The 24,188-nt window shown below is 44.3% G+C and overlaps 2 protein-coding genes across 6 annotated transcripts; one reads left to right on the top strand and one right to left on the bottom strand.

Moving 5' to 3' along the window:
- Window positions 1-1,669: 1,669 nt before the first annotated feature.
- Window positions 1,670-3,601, top strand: LOC1270736 (eukaryotic translation initiation factor 2 subunit 1). Its single transcript, XM_309455.5, has 4 exons — window positions 1,670-1,817; window positions 2,124-2,610; window positions 2,690-2,922; window positions 2,999-3,601. The coding sequence occupies exons 2-4, from the start codon at window positions 2,147-2,149 to the stop codon at window positions 3,325-3,327; spliced, it is 1,026 nt and encodes a 341-aa protein (XP_309455.5). The 5' UTR covers window positions 1,670-1,817; window positions 2,124-2,146; the 3' UTR covers window positions 3,328-3,601.
- Window positions 3,602-3,610: 9 nt separating this feature from the next.
- On the bottom strand, window positions 3,611-7,057 carry LOC1270737 (reticulon-4-interacting protein 1, mitochondrial). Of its 5 annotated transcripts, none has more exons than XM_061655054.1 (7): window positions 6,906-7,057; window positions 6,591-6,826; window positions 5,964-6,044; window positions 5,717-5,870; window positions 4,940-5,653; window positions 4,189-4,583; window positions 3,611-4,122 (listed from the first exon to the last, which is right to left on the bottom strand). In XM_061655054.1, the coding sequence occupies exons 2-7, from the start codon at window positions 6,636-6,638 to the stop codon at window positions 4,036-4,038; spliced, it is 1,479 nt and encodes a 492-aa protein (XP_061511038.1). In that variant the 5' UTR covers window positions 6,639-6,826; window positions 6,906-7,057; the 3' UTR covers window positions 3,611-4,035. The 5 variants fall into 5 exon arrangements, with proteins under 5 accessions (XP_061511038.1, XP_061511039.1, XP_061511041.1 ...); XM_061655055.1 differs by having other exon boundaries at window positions 6,902-7,023; XM_061655057.1 differs by having other exon boundaries at window positions 5,964-6,254; window positions 6,902-7,009.
- Between the last annotated feature and the right edge of the window lie 17,131 nt (window positions 7,058-24,188).

The raw sequence follows: 24,188 nt of genomic DNA, 5'->3' as shown, positions 1-24,188 counted from the left end.
GTCCAACGCCTACATCGATGAATCGCTATGTCGGAGGAAAGTGTGCGGAAAAATCAACACGGTACAAAAATCATTCAAGCTATCTGCCTCTAACATCAACTCACTAACCAACATCGTCTCACTATGGAGTGAAAAAGTAACGCTCTATAGTGAGAGATTGAAAATGAGAACCTTTTTTTAAGATTTGTTATAGGATATGCCAAAAATGTTCTCAAATGTGTTGTTTAACTTTAAGTTAGGATGCTGCATTGTTGATTTTTTCGCAAATGCAACATTTTGATGCATTTATGAGAAGTGTCCATCTTACCCGCAGTGTCCGTCTTTACCTACCTTCCCCTACTGGAAAGAACAAAGTTTTATGCAGCTTCCCTGAAAATTTGAAGATATTTCAATAACTAAAACAGAAGATATTATTGGAATTATAGTAAGCCGTATTTGGGTTATGAGTAATTTAATTATAGTAACCTATGAATTTGTGTAGCTATAAGTTTTTGTATGAAATACATTTCATTCTGTTTCTAACCGTACCAAGCTGGTGGACTGCACTACTTCCAATAGATATGATCAATTTATCATCCAGAAATGCTAATATAATCTGGCCACACTGGTTCCCAGGGCAAAAGCTCGCTTGAAAGGTCAATAACCGTCGCAAAACGTCAAAAACGACCGTCGCCAGCGCCTCGAAATTGTTGCGAGTTTCGCTCGCTGGCGACGTCGGTTTGCAGTACATGCGACGCCGGTTTTGACGTTTTGCGACGGTTTTGCGACGGTGGCCGCCAAAAAGCTCGCCTTGCCCTGTGGGCAAAGTGACCAGAAATACCGATGTATATATACAGGCGGTCCCCGAGATACACGGTACCTCTTATACGCGGATTCGGAGATACGCGGTTTTCAAAATTTGACAGTTTTTGGAGCAAATTGTACTGATTTGACACATCCATTGTGAAATACCAAATAATTTCCGTGTTGATCGAATGTAAAATACCATTTAAAAAGGTTTAAAACTGTTCAATTCATTAGAAACATATCAAATAACTAATTTGGTGGCTAAAACCACCCCCTACTTGCAAAATTGCACGAAAATTAGTGATATTTTGGCTGGAAATCACGAGATTCGACTTACGCGGAAATTCGAGATACGCGGTATTTTGCGGCCGTTTTCGGTCCCCAATAACCGTGTATCTCGGGGACCGCCTGTATATCTAGGGTGTGAAGGAAAAAATCTCAATTTTTTAATCATCGAACTACAAAATTCAGCCGAACAATTAAATCAATCTAAATAATCTAGTGAAAACCAAATGACAGCATGTACGATAAAATCGTATCCAAAGGAGCACTGCTGCGGCCCTGAGTGGTCGCGTGGAGCCCCGAGAAAAAGAACTTGTCACCACTGAGAAAAAAAAATGTGCATCGTAGTCCTTCTTTGGCTTAGAATTCCAATTTTCAGATCGACACTTCAGAAAAATCTTCATTTGTGTAATCGATGAACCAAATCTAATCCATATCCTTAATAAATGATGCATATTCTCGTGAGATGGAACTTTCTTTTTGCGTATTAGCACCCCCCCCCCCCCCCCTATCTCGCTTAACATTCTTTCGCTTTTACTTCTCTAAAGTTTCGAGTTTTAACCTACCGAAAACTACCGATAAAATTTTGATGCGCCTACCGAAAACCGCCAAAATAATCTGGCCACACTGTTCGAAACGTCAAACGCAACGGCTCCTGTTGTTTTCTCTCCCTCTGTCACTGTCATCCAAGGCGTTTGCCACATGTGAAATTGCATCAGCTCTTTTAACACAGTTTTTCGTGGTAAAAAGTGAGTATATTTCGCTAAAACCAAGCGTAACACGGCCGTGAACCTTCGGGCGAATGGAAGAGTGTCGTTTTTAAGCCGCCAGCCCTTTGAATTTCATTGTTTCGGCCACGACCGACACCGTCCTGTGCGAAGGGTTGCGGGCGCTGAATGCTGGCTGCGCCGCCTACCAATACCACTGAAGCTGTGTAGCTGACTGACCGGCATTCCATACGCGGAGTGCGCCGGAATAAAAAAAATCTGCCAACGAGTGAAAAACAAAAAAAAACACATGGACCACTAACAGCTCGAAACGATTTCTATTTGCAGGACTTGCAAGCAACGGCAGCAACATGACGTTATCGTGTCGGTTTTACAAACAAAAGTACCCGGAGGTGGAGGATGTGGTGATGGTGAACGTGCGCTCGATCGCCGAGATGGGCGCGTACGTTTACCTGCTCGAGTACAACAACATCGAGGGCATGATACTGCTGTCCGAGCTGTCCCGCCGGCGCATCCGCTCGATCAACAAACTGATCCGCGTCGGCAAAACGGAACCGGTGGTGGTGATTCGCGTCGACAAAAACAAGGGCTACATCGATCTGTCCAAGCGGCGCGTCTCGCCCGAGGATGTGGAGAAGTGTACGGAGCGGTTCTCCAAGGCGAAGGCGGTCAACTCGATCCTGCGCCACGTGGCCGACATTATGGGCTTCGACAACCAGAAGCTGGAGGAGCTGTACGAGAAGACGGCGTGGTACTTCGAGGAGAAGCACAACTACAAAGTGACCGCGTTCGATGTGTTCAAGCAGTGTGCCGTGTATGTGTACCCTCCTGTTCGATTCGGTTGTGCGTGGTTAGGCTAACGGACTGTTGGTGGCTTTCTCCTCCCATTCTAGTGATCCTTCGCTGCTGGACGAGTGCGGTCTCGAGCCGGAGGTGAAAGAATCGCTGCTCAGCAACATCCAGCGCAAGCTCGTGTCGCAGGCGGTGAAAATTCGGGCCGACATCGAGTGCGCCTGCTACGGGTACGAGGGTATCGATGCCGTCAAGACGGCGCTCCGTGCCGGGCTGGCACTGTCCACGGAAGAGCTGCCGATCAAGATTAACCTCATCGCTCCCCCGCTCTACGGTATGTTTGTGTGTGTGTGTGTGGTGGAAAAAACCAATCGTACCATTTTTCTCACAATTTCTTTTCCCCCTTTTAGTAATGACCACATCCACGCCGGAAAAGGCGGACGGATTGAAGGCGCTCGAATCGGCGATTGAGGTCATCAAAGAGACGATCGAGAAGCTCGGCGGTGTGTTCAAGGTGCAGATGGCACCGAAGGTGGTGACCGCCACCGATGAGGCAGATCTGGCACGGAAGATGGAGCGGGCCGAGGCAGAGAACGCCGAAGTGTCCGGCGACGAGGAGGATGACAACGAGGTCGGCATCAAGTACAAGATGGACGACGACGGTGCCGACGACAAGGGCGATAAGGATATCGAGTTCGAGGGTAGCGGCGACGAGGAGGACGACAAGCAGGAGGAATAATTTGGCACACAGGCTGAGGATGGGGATGTCAATGGTGGTGGTGGAGATGACGATGCACATCATCCTGCCGGCCGCCGCTAGCCGCGGTGTAAAGATTCCGTGGATGAATAATCGTCGGGCGTGGAAAAGCGTTCGCCGGAAAAAGGAAAAGTCGATTGGATGATGGTGGTTCGCTTCTGCAAGAGCAACCCAAATTTCCTTCACACATTTACACACTACAACACACGTGGATGATTTGTATTAAATCGGTATAAATAACATTCTAAACTCCGAACGCTTGGACTTGGTCTTTGCACGCTTTCCTTTGTTTATTACTTTTTTTTATTATTCTCGATTATCGAATCGTTGTCGAAACACGTGTAGAAAAAACCGACCGTGCGCCCCCCATGCGAGAAAAATCGATGGCCAAAAAACGGGGGCCCAGTCTGGTCTGGTCGGAAGAAATGTAATTAGAAAATCGTGACTACAAAATTGGACCTAATCAGTTTAAAAACAACAAACAAACAAACAAAACATCTATCTAAGTATAATCAGCCGGTTGCGGGGGGAAGAAAACGGTTTCGTTAAAAAAAAGAAGAATGAAGGCTTTCATCGTAGCATGCCAAGATATTCCCTATTCAGTCAGTGGTCGGGCAAGCAATCGGGGCAGTGGTGATGCTGATCGTGGTTCAGTTCGCTTTTCGCGATCGTAACCTACTCCGCTTCCGTCTACCGGAAGCTGATGATCGTACTGCCGATGCTTTTCTCGCTGCAAATGTGTTCCAGCGCTCGTTCCACTTCGTTCGGTGTGTAGACCTAAAAGCAGGGAGAAAAAAGAAGCTCAAGACAAAGACGAATAATCAAAACCACAAAAACCGTTACCCGATCGACGACCGTTTTAAGCGTCTCATCGTTCACGAAGCCGGCCAACCGTTCCAGCACGAAATGGCACAGGTGTGGGCCGCCCCAGTCGACGCTGGTGCGGAACAGCACCGCGGCCACCTTCCGGCACCGGACGTACGTGCCGAGAAAGAAGCGCCCGACCACGCCGTAATCGTCGGTGGACTGTTCCGGCTCGACCGCGTCCACTATCACACCGTCTTTGGTAAGGAACTTTTCGAGAAACTTGTAATCGTACCCGAGCCGGGTGGTGAGAAAGATGTAGTGGAACTTGGGCCGCGACGTCAGCTCGTTGATAAAGTTGGACTTTTCCACGTTCACGTCGATAAAGTTCGACCGGAAGTGCTCGTTGTCGAAGGTGATGATGTCCGCCGCACCTGTGGGATTTGGGGGGGAAAAAATGGGGGGACGTTTGTTTGGGGTCAGTAGCACAATAAGAAGAGTTGTAACAAGCAGCTTTAAGGATGATTTTTTTTCGCAATTAAATGTTATCCAAGGGCTGCACAATTTTGCAATTATTAAATTCGTTCACTCGAAACACTTTCATTCGGCCCTGCCATAACATGGAATTGCTGGTAACGTGCTTAGGTTAGAGAGAAAAAAAAAACTGGCCATTTACCTCTTTCCTCTTGCAGAGCAATCGAAACGAAAATCGAAACAAGAGTACATTAGCTTCTACCACCACTACCACCGTGCCTTCCCTGAGGCCACCGAACTCGGCCGAGATACTTACCGAGATTGTTAATCACCGGCACCGAGCGCGTGTGGCAGGTGGCCGTCACGTGGGCGCCCCACTTGTGCACCAGCTGCGTGATGACGCACCCGACCGGCGAGCAGGCGTCCTGCACCAGAATCTCCCGGCCCTTGCACGTGTGCTCGGTCAGGTGGTGCTCGTCGAGCAGGTTAAGCGCGATCGAACCACTGTACGGCAGGCTGGCCGCACCCTCGAACCCAATCAGAAACGGTTTGCGCGAGACGCGCGTTTCCGGCACGACCACAAACTCGGACGCCACGCCCGGCTCGTACCAGTGCGTCGCGAGCCACACCTCGTCCCCGATCTCTAGCCCGCTCTTCGAGCCGGTACCGACCGCTTCCACGATTCCGGCACAGGAACGTCCCAGCACGAGCGGCAGCTCCGGATCGTACGTACTGTTGTAGGTGCGTATCATGCGCCGCAGCGTGCGCCCATACCCGAACGCGATGCGCCGATCGATCCGGTTGAGGGAGGCCGCCCGCACCCGCACCAGTATGTCGGAGGCGGACTGGAACTGGGGCACCGTCGTCTGGCAGACGACCACATTGTCCGGATCGCGGAACGAGGTGGACGCGATCGATTTCATGATCGGCGTGGGCAGGTGGGGTCGGGCCAGCCACATGCCCAGCATGAAGCCGCCGGTCGTACCGAACCCGAGACCGATCAGGATCGCGAATGCGTTATTCCGAGCGACTGGAAAAAGGGAAAAACAGTGAGTTTTGTGGTCCGTGTTTTAAAGCCGTTATGATCACTTACTTTCATCGCGGAAAAATATGCGCAGCTCTTCGTACAGCACCGACGGGTCCAGCACTTCCCGGGCCGACGTCTTCAAGCGCTGCACCAGCTGGATGAAGCTGCTCCACGCGTTACGCACCACCGTCCCTGCCTCACTGTTTGCTTCGCTCAGGGTCTGGGGGTAAACGAATCAAAAAGGGGTTGGTTTGTGTTAATGTAAAACACGTGTCGATCGTCGACGGCACTTGCCGCATCTGGTGTTCCTTACTCGCAGTGCTAGCGTACGTCCCTCGTCGGAGTATTGGCGCACCACGCGTAGACCGCTTTCGGTTGCCATGCTTAGGTTATTCTTGGGATTCGGGGCGAAATATAGCGGAAACGGAACGGGACACGGTTTTTTTTGTTTGTTTTTGGTTTTTAGAAAATTGGGCAGCAACACAGTAAATGCACATAAAAGCACATACACACACTAGCGTCGATCAGTCGATTTTGTGTTGTAGTTATTAGACGAAAGCGTGTTTGGCCGTGGTCCCGCTGTTATATACAGTTACATCGATAGCTAACGTTAGTAGCGTTACCATTCCAGCGTGCAAGCAAATGAAGGGGTTAAAAAGTAGACACAGACTATATACGATACGATCGGTAAGAACACACCATTTTCGTGATTACATTGATTACATAAGACATTTGCGCCGGTTAGTAAAACAGATCCCGGGAGTGGGGAAGGGAATGAAAGGGAGGGATACACCACACCACAACGATTAGGGGGAAAAATGAGGAAGGAAGGTTAGTGATTGCTTCCACCGACAACAAACATCCAAAGCACACGGGAGAAACCACATCGAACCCACTCTCCTCCTGCTGGGGAGGACCCGCGCAAGGGTTTGCGCATTACCTTTACAGCTCCGACCACATCACCCACTCGCTGTTTGGCCGCATCCATTTGGTGGGGTTAGTTCGTGCTTGCTGCCGCCACACACGGTATCGTATCCAGCTGTACTGTAACTATTTGCTCACTCCTGCCTGTACCCATGCAATGCTGTGACCGTGTCTCATGTCCTTCCGTTCGCGTGCTGGCACAGCAGTGGTGTGTGTCTGTCTGGCTCTTTACAATTCCATTGCTTTTTTTACCTAAAAAGATACACAAAGGGTTAGTTTTGATGGGCTGCAAGTAAAGTAAAGCAATTGAACTACAAAATCACACACCCACTTTCACTTTCAGTTTCTTGTGTTTTCCTTTCTTCCAGCGTTTCGCTGACTGTGAAGAACGGACGAACAAAGCGCACTAATCAAAACAAACCGTGCCCGCACACTGGGCGCTGCCGGTGGACATGCGAACTGGACAAGGGCAGGTGTGTATTGCGACCGTCGAACGATACGACGAACGAACGATAGAAAACGAACGAATGGAAAGCTTTCCGGAAACGGGAGGGCGTTTCGTTGCGTGTGCGAATGGTTTGATGGAGTTTTAGAAGGGAAATTCAAAATTATTGGCTCTGTGTGTTTTTTAATCGATGGTTAACACATTTGGAGAGATATTATTACCTAAATTAAAAATGCCATGTTCTTTCAAGGATCAACAAATAATCTTCCAATGTATTTAAGCACAACCCAAGCGCCACAGATTAAGCTTAAACGACTGGAAAATTGAATATCCATTGAAAAAAAATGAAAGCTCCACAGCTTCATTGGTTTGATCAATAGATGGCGTATTAAAACTGATTATTATATTGCTATCCTTTTCTTGCAATGTGTTTCGACAAGTTTCATCTTATCACGACTTCGTTTAGCAGACGGCAAACGACTCATGCATTCTAAAAATAGCAAAAAGCTGGTGGCGCCATCTGTTGGTGGGATACCCAACCAGTGCTCCACTCGCTTGGAGGAGAGCTTTCTCAATTCCTCTGTACTGTTGTATGGTTTCGTATTGAAGTTATGCATCGCTAGAACTAGAACGGCGATACTATTGTTTAAATACTAAACTCCAATGGAAACCACCAGCACTGAAGCAAGTGAGATTTGAGTAATGGTCGTTGGTGTCGATACCCACGTATCTGACCCACACGACCATTCATATAGATTTTTGCTTGGAAGGCTATATAGGTCATGATAAGATGAAACTTGTCGAAACACATTGCAAGAAAAGGACAGCATTATTATGATGAGTTGTAATACGTTATCTATTGTGATGGTTATTTGATATTTTCAATGTATTTCGGATGCCAGAGGAGAAGCGACGCACAACTACCTTCTTTGCTGGTTGAAGTTCAAGAGAGAGTTTTTTTATTATTCTTTTTTCTTTTGACATCTCAACAAGGTGCATAAATTGTATCAAGGTAGCTAGTTATTCCTTTCTAACATATTGTGCAAACCAATGAAGCTAGGGAGCTTTGGTTTTTTTTCTATGCATATTTTATTTTCCAGTCGTTTAAGCTTAATCTGTGGCGCTTGGGAACGCAATGCCAGATTAACATGAGTGCATCTTGACGCATCCAGTGGGAAGATTGACTGAGGAATTTTCAATTCGAGAAATATTAAGAAAAAAATGATTGTAAGCTGGCAGAGAGGCCTTTTTCGAGATTCCTTGCTATCTTGGGGCTTTAAGTGATCGCTTAGTTAGCATACTGGTTGATCCGCTTCTGCACGAAGACGCCCGTCATTATGGCCGGAAAACAACGGATTGGTAGACAATGACTCGGGAATAGGATTGGTTTTGGACCACTTTGTTGTAGGCTAGTGGTCGGTAAACTTTGCGACCGAAAGAGCCAAATTCTTAAGTGTTCGAAGAGTTTCACGTAAGGAGCCAAATATATAAACCTAAGCATAAATGTGTGATAGTTCCTAGTATTAGCCAATTCACTTAGTATCCTATGTTAACAAAGCCATCATGCAATTAGAGTTATTTGGTAAAAGGCATAGGACATATCCACCCTACCATGTGTCTTCATGTGCATATAAATTCTACCATATTTCTCTTGACCAGTGAGATTTGGGGTAATCATATTGCATTTTAAAGTAATTTTGCATTAGTTTTTTTTTTCTAAATAACTACAATTTAGGACAGAGGCACTAAAACTAGTCTCCTCAATAAAAATATCCTAAAGTATTGAGCCGTCTGATGAAGCAGTCGTCAACTCGAACGACTTAACAACATGCCCGTCATGGATTCAAGCCCCAAATAGGCCGTGTCCCCATACGTAGGACTGATTATCCTGCTATGGTAACAATAAGTTACTGAAAGCCAAGCCCACTTAACTAGCCAAATAAAAAGCCGAAAATGTTTTTACTCAACAATAATGAAATTTCCATTCCTGTAAACAGCAATACGAATCAGAATATGGATATATATTTTTTTTAAATCTTTTTGCAATCAAAACTCAATCACAAACCATCGTTTGCAATTTACAGTTTGGTTTTAGTGTGCTTCATTATTGATGACGAACTTCCAACAGTAGGAAAAAAGTCAATACGGCCAGCTTTCACCGCCACCACGAATGATGAACGATTATGCACAAACATAATGATTTTTATTTGCTCAATATTTTTTGTGCATGCTAGCGTGTTTGTGTGTGTGTGTGGTTGTTACATTTCGCTGTTAAAGTAGTTGTCCCAAAGTGTGACAAGCACGGAGCGGGCCAACCCATGATGGTGGCGGTGGCTGTGCTGCTGTAAAGCGTTATTAATTATAAATTTATTGACACCGACAAAACCGCCGCGTGAGGGTACATTTCAGACCACACTATAGTGTGCGGAGAGTGTGAATAAATTATTTCTTCTGCCAGACGCCGATCGATCGTGTCCGGTCATGCTGACTTGTTCACATTTTTTTTGTGTCCGCTGTATAGGGTTGAGTTACAAAAAAAAAGAGGGAAAATGAAATTTGCAAACTACAGTTGCAACAGCGCCCGTACAAGCGCATTTGGTCATTTGGCTTATGCAAAAAGAGGTACTCTGAGGCATGGGTTGGTATAATTTATAGCTTAATTGTGTCGTTTGCCTCAAGGTCGGTATGGCCGGGGTAGGTTGGTGCAGACGGTGAACTGTATCCTGTTTTCGGTTTTGTTTTTTTGCTGTTATTGCCGGAAAATGGATCGATAGCGGGAAAAAATATCCAGTAGCGGAATAATCACAATGAAATCGATCGAATAATCCGTTCAAATGATAAGTAAAAACCCCATTTCAAAGAAAGGGTTACAATAGCTAAACCGTTCTTTATTAGCTTGTATTATATTCCTTCCACATTGCAGCAAATAAAGTTCCACAGCGAAGCGGAGCGTTACTGGAACCGTACGAGTGAGTGAGCGAGAGCAGCAGAGCTTTTTACAGGGATGCTTTGCATTTTTAAATAATTTATCTGTCCGCCGCGATGCATAGTGCGCAACCCGTGCACCCGAGACACAAAGTGGGAGGAGCCTAACCAGGGTCTTTTTGTTTTTTTATTTTTGCTTCCAGCTCGCGAAATGACGGAACGAAGAGGAATGGAGAAAACCGTAAACCAGCTTGAACACGATTTGCTTGAAATTGTTAACAAAAAGCGACTTTTTCTTGCTCGCTTTTGTTGTGCAAACCCGCGTAGATCCTTTCTGGTGCCTCCACTCTATCTCTCGCTCTCTCTCTCGCTCTCGAACATACACACCCCGCGGTTGCCATAGCGACGATCGTTGTTTATTTGTTGCTGTTTGTTAAACAGCCGCCATGAGCAGCAGTTTCACGGCTCAATTGAAATGTAATAAATTCATGGGCTCTGTCAATCATGGTGTGCGTTGCGGTGTGTGTGTGTGTGTGTGTGTGTGTGTGAAAATAATTCCAAAGCTTTATGCTGATATTGCATTTAATGGTTCGGGTTAATAAGAGCTTTTCTAAGCCATAGTCACAGCTCGATAGACTGTTTTGAAATGGGATAGTATTTACACCACCAAAAAAACTCTTATACAACGCTTAAATAACTCTTAATACACATCCACTTCTTCGACTTCATCATCTCGGCATGTCCTCCCATCCGAAAAATCCCATCCGACCGGCTCTATCCCTTCAGCAGTCTTGGTTGATGATCTTGCTCAACCGCACCGAAGGCTCTCTCGTTTGGTGGAAAAATCACAACTTTGCATCATTAATTAGTACATCCAGCACATCAGCAACCGGAGAGTCATTAGGTGGGCCAGCACGACAGAGCACGGAAGTTTCGGAAAAGCTGTCGCCGAACAATATTAGTGGCGCGCCTTCGATTGTTTATGATGATGATGATTGTTGGGGCGAGTGGGCCGCTGACTCACGCCGCCTAACCCAAAGATGGTGCTAATTTTTCAAAAAAACCCCATTTCTAGACATGCTTGATACAGTGTTTGTGTGTACGTGTGTGCATCACACACCCTTGACCGGACAATATACAGCGCAAACCTTCGGTCCGGTTCACTCGGTTCACATGGCCGTGCAAGTATAATGCAATGTTAAGTATGACAAATATTCACAAACTCTCTCGCCCGGGCTCAAAGGCACGGCTTAGAGCACACGGGCCGTTTCCTCCAAACGCTTTTGCGGGCCATCGATGGTTTTACGGTACCGGTCTGCAACTGCACATAACTGCCGCCAACAACAGCTGGTGCCGGGGCCGACGTATTTGGCACTTGCAAATACTCTCAATACGGCAGGCAGAAGCCAATCCTGCCCATCGGGGGCACTCGATGGCAAAGTGAAAATTTGTAAATATATTTATCCTAATCAAGTATGCATACATTATGGACGGTCCGGCAGAGAGTGTCAGTGTAGTGTGTCGGGTACGGTCCAGGTCCCAGTGCCGCGACTGTCCGCTCCCGCTGGGAGGGGTGGGATAGTGTGACCACGCTGGTCAACAACAACAACAACAACAATAACAGGGATGGGAAAATGCACACTACGGACAATATGCACGGACGGGATCGGGATCGGGATGAATAATTTCCCGTCCCCAGTCCGGTCAACATAAAACAGTGACCAGTAGGGGAAAGCGGGGCAAAATGGGCATGTTAAGCAGTTTACTGAATATTCCTTTGAATATGCCACAAAACACAATTTTTCTTTCATTATTGTATGCCTCCACCATTTATCTATGGATTAAAATTGCCACATAGAATGAAAACAACTTAAAAACAATAAAATAATGTAAAATAAAAGTTGATGTTTTACGAGAAGCTATTTTGACACACGGGGTAAAATGGGCATAGCCCTGGGGCAAAATGGGCATATGTAAACAAACTGTGAAACGTCAAAACACTGGGGCAATATGGGCCACAACAACTGCGCTTAGGTAATGGTCTATGCTTTTGCGCACGTTTCGAGAAATGTATTTTTCGTTCTTTCTTTTGATTTGCTGGTCAGAAAAGCCCTTAAAATTCTTCCAAAAATATGTTATCAAAATTATAACAGTTTTTACACGTTTAAATCTACAAAATCGAATGTTTTGAAGCTGTGCCTGTTATCATTTTTGAGGCGACAAATACAACACCATAGCCTCACCAAGCGCCGTATGTCAAAAGCATCTGCCCATTTTGCCCCAAGAGTAACTGCCCATTTTGCCCCACGTGTAGCATTTTTGTATTTTTTGTTATATAAGTAAAAATACGAATTCAATCGCCTTGATTGCTTCAGACAAATTGTAAAGAAATATCATATCTTTAAAAATATATCATTAAAAACTTCAACGCATCCCTGTGACACACGTTTAAGCTTATTTTCGAAGTGGCAAAAATTACATCAATATGCTGCTAAACCTTATTTTGCATTTTTCTTAGTTATTTGTTATGTAAGGGTTATGAAACTTACATGGTGTTCATAGAACACTCTAATGAATACATTTTGAGCATTGGAAAGTATCTTTGTAGTCAAATAATGCTTAAATAGAGGGTGCCCATTTTGCCCCACATGCCCATTTTGCCCCGCTTTCCCCTATAAGCTTCAGTGTCAACTGTGTCCTCCACGGCAGCAGATACACACACGCGCACAAACTATTCGTCATGTACATAGTGCGGTGCAAACGTTGACCGAGGACGAAATAGTGGACGAAATAGTGAACATTTTGGGATATTATTTACGGTTTGTTATGGCTAAAGTCTAGCAAATGAAGAGACTTTGAGGAATTATTGACATTTTTTTGGAGAGTTGTTTAACTGTTTTAACAAAATCCCAAATTTTTGGAACAAATTCATAAATCTCCTTTTAAATCTCAACAAATTAGAGCTTTACGATGACAAATTTTGGCGAAATTTTCGTTTGATTATTGGATTATTTCTGCCGACTGTTCTGTCAACTACACCAGCACAAATCCCGCTTATAACCGGGACGTTGCTGGACGTTGTCCGAAGTCCACCAACCACCACGAACAATAACAAAAGCAAGAAAAACCTCATCCCCTCGGTGGCTATCATTTCGTCATCAATCTTATTACCACAGTTTGACATCTTTATTTACATTAAATCAATACTCTGCACTCTGCACAGCATCAGCAGCAGCATCAGCAGCAGCAGCGCTACCGTTTGGTTTGGTGCTCCATCTCGCTGGTCGTCATCGGTCAACCGACTCTCGATGGTGCGTGCGTGTTGTCTTACAACTGCCCCGTACCCGGTGCCGAAGCTGTCCCGTGACAGGAGGTGTTTTTGTGCCGGTTGTTCATCATCGGGGCGCGTTCGGGGCGTTTTCCTGCCAGCCTCCTCACAGTGTGCTGGATCGATGATGTGTATCTGTCTGGTGGCTCGCTCAATACAACAACCCCAAAAATTGTTAATTAATGTGTAATATTTTTTTTCATACACACACACACGCCGATTTAATATCATAAAAATGAAGTTCCACGCACAGCGCACGAGAACTGACCTGGCCTGGTGAAGAGTGATGGTTGATTTCGGGCAAATATTAGCATAAGTTTTTAGCGGCCTGGCGATCGCCGAACTGACTACGCCCGGCATTAACTGAGCCGGTGTAAAGGAATGTATTTTTCTGTGTGTGCCAGGGCGTTCGGTTTTACATTGTTTCTACACCAGTAGGTGAGTTATTTATGAATTATGGTAGCAAGTTGGAATTTGCCTTTTTTATTGTAGAATTTGGATATTGCATGATTTATTTTTGTTGAAACCATGTTTTTTTTTGTTTAACTGTGAAGCAACCGTATAAAAGTGTGTATCATATGCCACAAACAAAAGCGGTAGTTATTTTGAAATGTAGTTTCAATCCTCGTTTAAGAGAAATCAGATGTTATATGAGATAAAGATAAACTTAAGTATCATAGAGATTAGCAAACTGCACAACAAATTAACCTGAAAGCCACAAGTACATAATTAAATAAACAATAATAAGAGTCAATAAGTATGCTTTAAAACAGAAAAAGTTGGCATGATTAGTCAAGAAAATAAACAAAATTGGATAGCGAAACAAATAAAAACATTGTACAATATCAACAAGTAAAGCTCTTAAATCAATAGTAATAATCCACGTAATGAACTTAATAAAAAAAAACACTCAGAGTAAAACACACAAAAAGCAAGGGAAAACATTGAGTGCCAATCGAATGTACACAAAATAACAAAATCATCAAGGACAATAAAACATACAGTTTAGGTCAAATACATAATTGCATTCAATATGTTGTAAGTACGCATTAAGACTGAATTTTTTAAGAAAGTTTTGCAATCTTATAAAGTAAAACTAAAATAGGTTAAAAGAAAGCAAGACAACGATTCAAATATTAATGATGAATAAACTAAAACTAAAATGGAAAGAAGGAATACAATTAAAAGGAAACAAATTAAACTAAAAAAAACAATACTAGAATGAAACGCAGAAAGACTTAGGAAAACACAAACAAAGTGAAAACGGTAGCAAAATAGGAGTCTTATGCATCAAGTTAAACATTAAGAACTAGGTTGTTGAGTTGAAACAATGAAAATAATGACAAGAACACAGTAAAACAACAAACACAATCGTACTTTAAATTACTCTGTTCTAATAAAGAATGCAACGAAGGTGCCTTAAATGTGTAAACTTACTGTTTTTTGAATTTCAAATGCTTTGTTTTCATTTAAACATTTTTAAATCCTACAATTTCAAGTGAAATCGTTTCTACAATACACCTAAAACAGTGAAATAGGAAAAACAACATACAATCCGACAAGTATGCTGGCAAAAGACAGTACACTGAGCTGAAGACTGAAGAGCGACCGGCACAAAATTAGGCCAATCTCAATTCACCTGCAAGCGGCCGCATCGCGCGCTGAAGAAGCCAATTAGTACGCACGTTAGCGTAAACCGTGTTAGCGTTTCATCTCTTTCAGCAGGTCGGAAAATTTGCCTTCCCTTCTCGACTCTGTCGTAGTGTGCGAGTGAGTGTCGTCTCTCTTCATGTTTTGCCTCGCACTTTAAGCTGAATAGACACAGTCAAGAGCTGCGAAACATAGGCTTTCTATAGTGAGCGAACGGTCGTGTCCGGGGTGGTGTCCTGTAAGGGGTTCAAAGTGATGCACAACAACGCGCGCGGTTGCTGGTAGAGGATGTGATGTAGCACAGTCGGCGATATTGTAATATACCATGCAGCAGGGGTACCAACATCAATAAAAATTCCCCATTACTCCCTATTCCCGGCCGGCTGGATTCGTCCTGGTGGAAAGATGCTTATCGTCTTCCCCTGTCTTCATCGTCTCTGGTAGGCCAAACGGTGTAAGCGAGCGTATCTGTGTATCTGTGCACATTTTTCCCATGGCGTTCGGGGCGTGTTTGGCGTATGTTTTGGCGTAGGTCGTTTTTCATTTAGTGTACATGTGCTTGCATGGTACCAGCGAGTCCTGCCATTTCGCAAAACCACGTACGGTTCGCCAAAGCGGCTAGAATATTAAAACATTAAAATTAATATTAGCCAGGGCGTCACGGCGGGACACACACACACATCTCAGGGGCGGAGTCGATCGGCGGTCGGCCGACTGGTCGGGAGTTTTTCGCAAATATTAAAATATTTGCAAAACGAGCACGCTGAATGTATCATTTTGCCGTGCAAGTGTGATAGTTTGGGTAATGGTAGGAACGGGGACGCGATACAGATTTGCATAATGACAAAAGTAAGGGCTGGGAATGTTATTAATTGATTTTCCTAGTGGTTAGCTTATTGCTTTATTTGTGAGTTATTTTCATGCATTAAATAAACAGTATCTTTACTTCGTAAAATCACTCTGAAATTGAACTAATTTCCGTAACTTTCTTGGTAAAACAGGAGCTCCAAATGCGATGCGACTCGATCTTGACTTGTCACGTTTACTTAATCCAATTATGGAGGGTCAACATCTGACAAACGCGCGTTTCCACCGCGTGCTGCTGAGGTGTCGTCTGGTTCTGGTCCGGGGTGGCTCAGTCAAACGAAGCGTTACCGTGCTAATCTGTGATGCATGACTTCTTTTTATCTGATTTTTTCTCCTCTCTGCCTGATGCAAAAATAAAAGAACACATCATTTCAACGGCTTTTTTTTGTTGCTTCTTCTGCCCGTCTGCTGTCCGTCTTCTGGCTTCAAAGTGTGTGAAGTACAACAGTGTGGCAAAGTCTCACTTCCTGATCCTGTGGCCTGATCGAGCTGTTTTGCGTAAGATTGCGTGAGAAAGATTTAATTAACTGAAAATGGCCAGCCTGCATTAGCTTGTAGCTGGTAGGTGATGATTGCATTACCGTGTAATGAATGTTTGTTGTGTTTAAACAGGCAGAGTTTTGATCCATTAATGTGTGCTAGAACACAAGAAAGCGTAATAAAATAAAGAACAACGGAACAACGTGGCTCTCTGCAGTCTACACAGTATGTTGTTTTGAATGTTGTTGAACACTTAAGTGTTACGGTAATTTTACAAACAATTTTGCTATTTGAAACTCCATTCAGACGACTCAAAAAAGCCTTCTGGAACCTAAAATTACTTGCCTTAATTAAATCAATGTTTCTCTAAGCTGCAGGTCCTTTAGGTGAGAGCTTTCTCTTATACAAACTGCACTGAATTTAAAAATGGTATTTGGTAAGTGTAGATATCCAACGAAACTGTAAGTAAACTGAGCACATTTTTTCCTCATTCGTGTCAGACTAAATACTAATTATTTCTTTGAAGGATCATCGCTCAAAATTAAAACATTGCGAGGAAGGAAAAATGATAGCAAAAAAAAAAAATCACAACTTTGCCATCATGCAATCATCAAAAGCTTGCCGCCACTCGAGCGCTCGAGCGCTCCACCCGACAAGCATCTTATCATTTAATTACTTTCTCTTAAATCGCTCCCGATCGTTTACCTCTCGCGCTCGTGGCATTTTTTTTTTGAAGGAAAGACATAAAAAAGTATACACTAGCACAAGAAAGAATCTCAAGTTGTTTTAAACTGTTCCTTAATTAAATTATGTGACAAGTTTAAATCCGCGTGGCTTCCCCCCCCCCGTCCTCCTTCTCCACCATGTCACCTTGCCTTTTTCCGGTTGGGGTTTCCTTTGCCGCCTGTGTGCCTGTGCGACTCAGGACGCAGGAAACGGGGGAGTGAAAATGGGTGTGAAAAAAGTACATTTAATAAGCGCGGCATTCCGAATGGTGCGCTCGGGTGAAGGAAGCAAGAATTTGGGTATGTTTGGTCGAGTGGCGCTGATTTTTTTTATTTATTTCGGTTGTTGCTTCGTGTGTCCTTTACCCCTCGGCCGGATATCGGTTTCTTTTTCGTTGGAGGATTGTTCCGGGCTATTTTTTTTATATTGCAACGCTGTCTTGCAGAGGAATGGAGAAAAAAAAACCAGGAACACGATGTCCTGTCGCAAGGAAGGTGGAAATTAATTAAGCGCTTGTCTCAACTGCGTCAAGCGTGTATCCGGGGTGGGCAAAGTGTAAAAAAACATTCTTTTGAAAATAGAAAAAAAACCCAACAGAGAATGCAGCCAACGAAATTAAGCAATATATTTGAAAGTATTTAAAAGATGCGAAAAATCGGAGGGTTGAATAACACACACACACACACCTGATTTATTTGTTTGTTTGCGTGTTCGTGTTGGCTTATTTTTACAGCATTTGCGTAACAAACGGCTAAACACTTTGCGCGAATTCACGCTTCCTCTAAAGCGCATCCGCAAGTCATGAACTGCGCTGCGCACAGTTGCGCTCGTGTTGTCGTACTGCGTACTGTCGCAAGATGTATGTTGTTTGCCGTTGTGATTAACCTCCACCCTCTCCTTCTCCTCCTCCCGTTTGCACGTTTGACTGACCGACTGTTTGCCGTAAATTGCCGTTCACGACATTCAACGTCAGTGTGCGGCGCGTTTCGAGCGCACAGGAAGCTGCGCCCCATCTGCCAAAGCCAAAGATGCAAAGCGATGGAGAAACACCCCGCCGCTCCGCCGCTGTGTAGAGCTCCCGGGCTTTTCCGCCAACAAAACAGTCACCCATGGCAACGGCCATGTGAGCTGCGATGGTCGGGTCATCGGATGCAGTAACAATATCATTTGCATTGAATGGATTCATTCATTCGACAATATATAAACGTGTATAAATATTGCATTGGCAAAATACTTCTGCCACCGCCTGTCGCCGCGATCTCCGACGTCCGCACCGTGCACCATTTGCTAGCGGTCGCATACGGTCGGGGGGAAACTTTTTAAACGGTTCCGAGTATCTGCGGACTGCGGACAACCGGGGCCGGGAAAGTGGGGCCTTTTTTTATCGATAGCGTAAAAGAAGCTACCCGTTTCCTTCCTGGCTTGCCGCAAGCCACGTAAAGTGTTGGAAAACATATGTACCACAACCGTGGTACGCTCGGTGTGTCTCTCTGTGTGCCGCCATGGGTGGTGTGTGTGTGTGCTGGAATGGGAGGAAATGTTTGGAAAGTGTTCGTTGGAGGTGCGGGACAGGAAAAGGAATATTTCCGCCGCTGGAGTTTCTACTGTCGGCAGACAGTGTGTCGCATGCTGGGTGTCGTGCTCGCATGACTTCACCATCCTGAAGTTGCTGAGGATGGAGGTTTAGGTAGAAAAAGTTAGTCGCTAGAGTTGGAGAAGTTTGAGTTTGAGAAGGCTTAAGGTTGAAATTTTGTTTGGGTCGAAAGGTATTAAACTATATCTAACTAATGTTGGGCAGTTCTGGAATGTGTTTTTGAGGTTGCTCATCCTTGAATAAGACAATTAAAACAAACTATTCAATCAGAATTTAAAATTGATCAATATATTCGAAATCAATGAATAATCTCAACAAAAAATCTAGGAACATTAAACATCTTAAACAAAATTTTAAATTCTCCAAAATCTGCTCCAAAACGATCGAATTATTGCAATGATAATCTGCAACACTCTTTTCAAAATCACTTTGCCAACTCCCATACCAAGATCCTTACCAAAATCGTTCAATAAAAGGGCATCAGTTCGAGATACAGTAGCGCGAACTGAGGTAAAGTAAGTTCGCACCCTTTCAAATCCGTTGCCAATTGTAAGTCGTAATCGCGGCGGAAAGCAGAATAAAGCGAACCATTTCCAGAATCACTCCTTTTCGCGTTTTGCCGAGCTCTGCAAAACGCTCTCCCAAAACTGTACGGAGAACGTCACGGGTAGCGCTCCCGTAGTGTACTGTATTCGTGCCACTCTGTTCGCGCGTGCATCAGCCCGCGCCGGGGAGGTGTTTGCGATTTGGCACAATAAAAGCAATGAATAAATTGAATATTAAAATTTCCTCGCTTTTATTGTTTTTGAATACCTGCGGTGGTGGTGGTGGTGGTGGTGGTGGTGGATGCACTCAGGCGGGGGAATTTACGCGTTCCCGGAGCGCATGCTGTGGACGGACGCGGATGTTTCTGCGTTGTAAGCGGTAGTTGTCGGAATCGTCGGAATCGCGGTTATCCTTAAAAGGGGTTCACGTTTGGGATGATGCTGTGAGTGTGGAGACTTGCCATGAAGACAGGCGTTGAATTCCCCAGCTTTAGATCTCGTGCAGGATAGTGGGTCAATGTTATGGTTTGATATAGACATACTTTTTTGTAACAAACTGTGTTTACATGCCTTAGAAATTGTGGATTCCTTGAGTTCTTGGTTTTATTGAGCTTTACCTTTCATTTAAATTTTCCATTTCTGAATTTAATCTTAAACTGCCTTTACATAAAAATGTGAATAAATGCAATCTGAGCTACTATTGGCAACTGATATGTAAAATTTTGACATTTTAGTACATCAATCATCATATCATCCAGATATTGGTCTAATATTGCATCAGACCCTCGCTGTTAGATTGAAAATGATTATATTTAAGACCACTTTGACTCTGTCCACTCCAATGCTACATCTAACCACTATCCATTGCTCTCAGCAGCCTCCCGATCACCATTGAAACAATAATAATATTCAAAGATAATTTCTTGCACCTTAGCCTACCGACTGTTGGCCGCTATCTAAGGCCCTCACCCTCTGGGTTATCGAAGTTGGTCGGTCGGTTGCATTTCGCCGTCTTTTAAAACAATAGCCCCGGTAAGTTGACTTATTAAATCTCACGACTTATTGAAGGTGTAATGGTGATTAATCGGGCAATTACGATCGAAAACGCCCTTGTGAAAAAAACGATGCCTCCATGTCTCCGCCTCTGCGTACAAGGACACCACAGGCGTGGTGGGGCCGTGTTTTTTCCAACCCGGTTCGAGTGAAATGCAGCTCCAGCTTCACCTCGACCTTCGGGCGGGTTTGGTCCTTTGGATGAGGGTTAATGAAATGCTTTTAGCCAAATTACTACCCATTGTCTTGTGGCGATGCGCTCGCTGGACGCTGGCGGTGCCGATGACATTGCCGGTGGAGCAGATGGGATGGGCTGACAAACTGTACCACGTTTCGCGACGCGACGGATGAAATGTGTCATGTCAGTTGATGTCGTGCTGGTTTTTGTAGTTGTTCTGGTGTGTTTTGAGCTGCTTCTTACCTGTCCACGTCCGTCTCGTTGTGCTGCGTTGAACTGCGTGGCGAATTGACATCGAAAACAAGATTACATGATTTATGCTGCGATGGGTAGCATTGGATAGTATCGGGAGGCAGATGGACGCTCTTTTTTAATATACGTGGCTCACTCACTGGAATGTTGATTTACAGTTTAGTTTCCCTGCCGAGCTGGGATGATCTTTATTTGGATAGAAATGCAGAAAGAATGTAGGATCCATTCCTGAATATCGATTGGAGGGATACATGAATATTCCTTTATGTGAAATGCATCAGTAAATAATATAAAAAGAAACTTGGAATAGATAAATCTATGAATCTATGGAGTTATTAAGGTAGCGCTTATGGCGTTACGTACTGAAAAGTAATTACAATAATTACACAATATTCCTAGTTAATAGATATGTTTATTTGGTGCACGTTTTAGTACTGTTTTTGAGAATTATTATGTATTATTTGGAAACGATTTTCAATTTTTTTCTATTAAATGTATCCAAACTTTATTCTAATGTAAGTTCTGTATAAGTTATACATATCTAAATTATGTCTCGTGTTTTCGAGCAATTAATGCCCTCGATTTAACGCTCATTATGTTCAAAGGATTTATGGCATGGTGCCAAGCATTCAGTGTAATACACACAAGTCGTGCGTTCAAATCTTTCAACTGCTTAACCATCATTACTCTTTCAACGGAAAAAAATGCAGTATTATAGTTTATTCTACGTGCTCTGCTATATATTGGCAGAAATTCACTTGATTAATGCCAATTATCTAGCAAATGTTTATGTTTATATATCATTACTGAAAAGATGAGAGTAAATAATGCTTGCTGTACTATTATTGAATATCTAAGACACTTGCATAATTAAGTCATTAAATTATTGTTTCTAGCAGTTTGTAGCAAACGTTTTCGAAGATATTTATAATAATTTAATACCCACAATAGGTATCACTAATACTGCCATTATAAGCATCGTTTATTTCACCAGCTAACGAGCTACCAGCTACCAGTACTTACTACAGTTACACAGTACCTTCAATTGCATTTTTATTACCCCCTGGAAGATTCAATGCGAACACTTGAAACGTGGCACTTTTTCCCCCTTCGCTGATCGTTGTTGGTTTATTATCACAACAAGGATGTTCCAACGCTGGGCGCATTACAAGCTACCGTACATGGGCTGAACAGGCTCAGGCTCATCCACCGGCGTAAAGTCGACTGGGAGATAATTCGTTTCGCAGACGCACCAAAGAATCAATGAGAATCATTTTGAATAATCAATAAATTACTCTTAAATTAGAGGCCAATGAATATTTTAGCGTGCACGGTTATTTATTGCCGCCCGGTGTTCACCCTGCAGCTGCACCGCGTAGCGCTCCCTTTCCCCGGGTTACAATCGGGTCTGCGTTTTGTAGCGCGAGACTGTGATAGGCAAAACGCAACCAAACAGTCAAGCCGGTGCCGTGCGTGCTGTTCCCTTACCGTTTAGTGGCCGGCTAAGTCCGTCCCTCGTGCTTGCCGAAGAAAAGTGGCAAGAATTTATTTACTACAAAACTGGCTAGACCTTGTCCTGTCCCTGTTCGGTACGGTGAATTGCCAAAGAAACAGCTAGATTGTGGCGCGAAAAAATCACTTATAAATCACTTCATTTGCTCCATTATGCACAATTATCGGCAATCGGGTCGGCGTAATTGGAACGAAGATATTTGTAATAGATTTTTGGGCTCCTGGAAGCTCCTGCGAGCCATGTCTGAAGGCTGAAAGAAGCGGCAGCAGCAGCACCATCATTGTGGCGTGTGATTGATTTACAGCTTAGTTTATTAGTTTCGTCTGATAGTGTGAGGAATTTTTACACCATTACGCGGTATTGTTGTACGACGCTTTCTAAACTGCGCTGCTTTGAATTCGGTTCCGCATTACGCGCCGCACCGACACACAGCGAAGAACTGCAATCGCGTCTTCACTCCACATGGGTCCGTTCGGCGAAAAAAAACCTACCATTAAAGTTTTACGATCACCACACAATACATTAGGTCGCTATAAAGATGCCAGAACTCAGTGTGCGAGCGGGTTCCGGAAACCTTTTAACAGCGGTGCAAACTACAAAAAGCCACAGCAAACCGCCCGAGTCCGGAAACCGGAACTTGTGTTGTTCCTCGCATCGATCGAACGGTATTTATTATTCTTTTTAGCGAAACAACAATGATCCATTTCCTGGCTTTCGTTATCTCGTGTCCGCTCCGCGCCGGTCTCATCCTCTCTCTTTCTTTCTTTGTGGCTTTTCTTTTTGACAGGCTTGTAAACAATTTTCCCGAATACCGGAGGAAACCGGAGCGCTTTGTAATGGACGAGAAGATTTTATTGGACGTCTTCCGCGGCCGCACTGCGATGGAAAGAGAGAGGATCGAGAAGAATTGATCATGCCCAGGGCACGCTGGGCGGTCGCAGCGTGGCAGCAACCGGGTGGAAAAGCTGGCTAATGTAAATAAATGTCCCTCCTCCCACTATCACACACACCAGAGGGGTGTTAGTGTGCCAGAGAGTGCCGTTAAGAGGTCCTTTGAAGCGATATCGTGTGTCAGCCGCATTGGGGGGAAGGAGTGTCTATATACCCCACTGAAAGGAGAGATCGGTACCGGCATGTTGACACCCTTTTTCGGTTGGTGGCGGGTTTCATCTGGTAACCGAGACGTGGGGTTGGGATGGAGATGGGAAATTAGATTTGATCGTTACCATACCGTGTTGGTGCTGAATCGTAAAATGGAACCGTACAGTATACTACTAATCCTTTCGGTTGAGCAGAGCGCCGGGCCACGCCAGGGAGCGTCTAAATCGAGTGGAAATGAAATAAATTAGTCGCATCGAGAGTATTATTCCGGGTGTAAGCGTTTCCATACACACAGACAGACACTTTTCTTGGGCGCTCTGGTCGCCGGAGACACGTCGTCAAAATGTGCTGTAACACTTGTGGACTGATGGAATAATTAAGTGCGTACCGTAAATCAAACAGCAGCAGTGGTGAAGGTCTGCGCAGGGGAAGCCAATTTTTCAGCGTACGGTTTAATGGCACCTGGCCAAAATGGAGGAAATGGTTGGAAAGATATGCAAATGTTTGTCGAAAAACTAACACCATCGCCGGCCGGGCCTTTCGGCCTGCTTCATAGTTGGATAGAGTAATTAGGCCCACCGGAACTAAAAACTCATTTGCACACTCTCGCCTAGTTTGCGGGCGGAAAGCAAATGGATCCGGTGGCGGTACCGATTGTTGAGCGTTTTGCGGGCAATTTATCTTCGAGGCTTTGAAGATCCGCTCCCCCGGAGTCATCCGTGCATGTATGGGCCTGAGTACATTGCTGTTAAACTTTCCATCATTCCATCAACCAAACCGGCCGAAGAGTTTGCATTTCCTTCCACCACCCCGTGGAATCCCGTGCACCCCACCGGCAGAGGTAGGTAGGCAGCGACATCCGATAGTGAATAGAATTCATTAAAAAATTAACACCTTTTTATGAGCTTTTTAGTTAATAGTTCTTGATGGATTTATTTATCGACCGAAGGGCACCGG

Source organism: Anopheles gambiae, chromosome 3 (genome assembly GCF_943734735.2).
Source record: "Anopheles gambiae chromosome 3, idAnoGambNW_F1_1, whole genome shotgun sequence".
Lineage (NCBI taxonomy): Eukaryota > Metazoa > Arthropoda > Insecta > Diptera > Culicidae > Anopheles > Anopheles gambiae.
Note: the sequence above shows the minus strand (reverse complement) of the source record. Positions and strands in the feature narration are given on the sequence as shown.

What these genes read in the sequence shown, in the direction of transcription:
- LOC1270736 (XM_309455.5), top strand. Translation starts at nt 2,147, where the DNA reads ATGACGTTATCGTGTCGGTTTTACAAACAAAAGTACCCGGAGGTGGAG. An exon ending in GTGTTCAAGCAGTGTGCCGT is followed by an intron (nt 2,611 to 2,689) that starts GTATGTGTACCC and finishes CTCCCATTCTAG; the next exon opens with TGATCCTTCGCTGCTGGACG. An exon ending in CATCGCTCCCCCGCTCTACG is followed by an intron (nt 2,923 to 2,998) that starts GTATGTTTGTGT and finishes TCCCCCTTTTAG; the next exon opens with TAATGACCACATCCACGCCG.
- LOC1270737 (XM_061655054.1), bottom strand. Translation starts at nt 6,638, where the DNA reads ATGGATGCGGCCAAACAGCGAGTGGGTGATGTGGTCGGAGCTGTAAAG. An exon ending in ATGTGGTCGGAGCTGTAAAG is followed by an intron (nt 6,045 to 6,590) that starts GTAATGCGCAAA and finishes CCGAATCCCAAG; the next exon opens with AATAACCTAAGCATGGCAAC. An exon ending in TTAAAACGGTCGTCGATCGG is followed by an intron (nt 4,123 to 4,188) that starts GTAACGGTTTTT and finishes CCCTGCTTTTAG; the next exon opens with GTCTACACACCGAACGAAGT.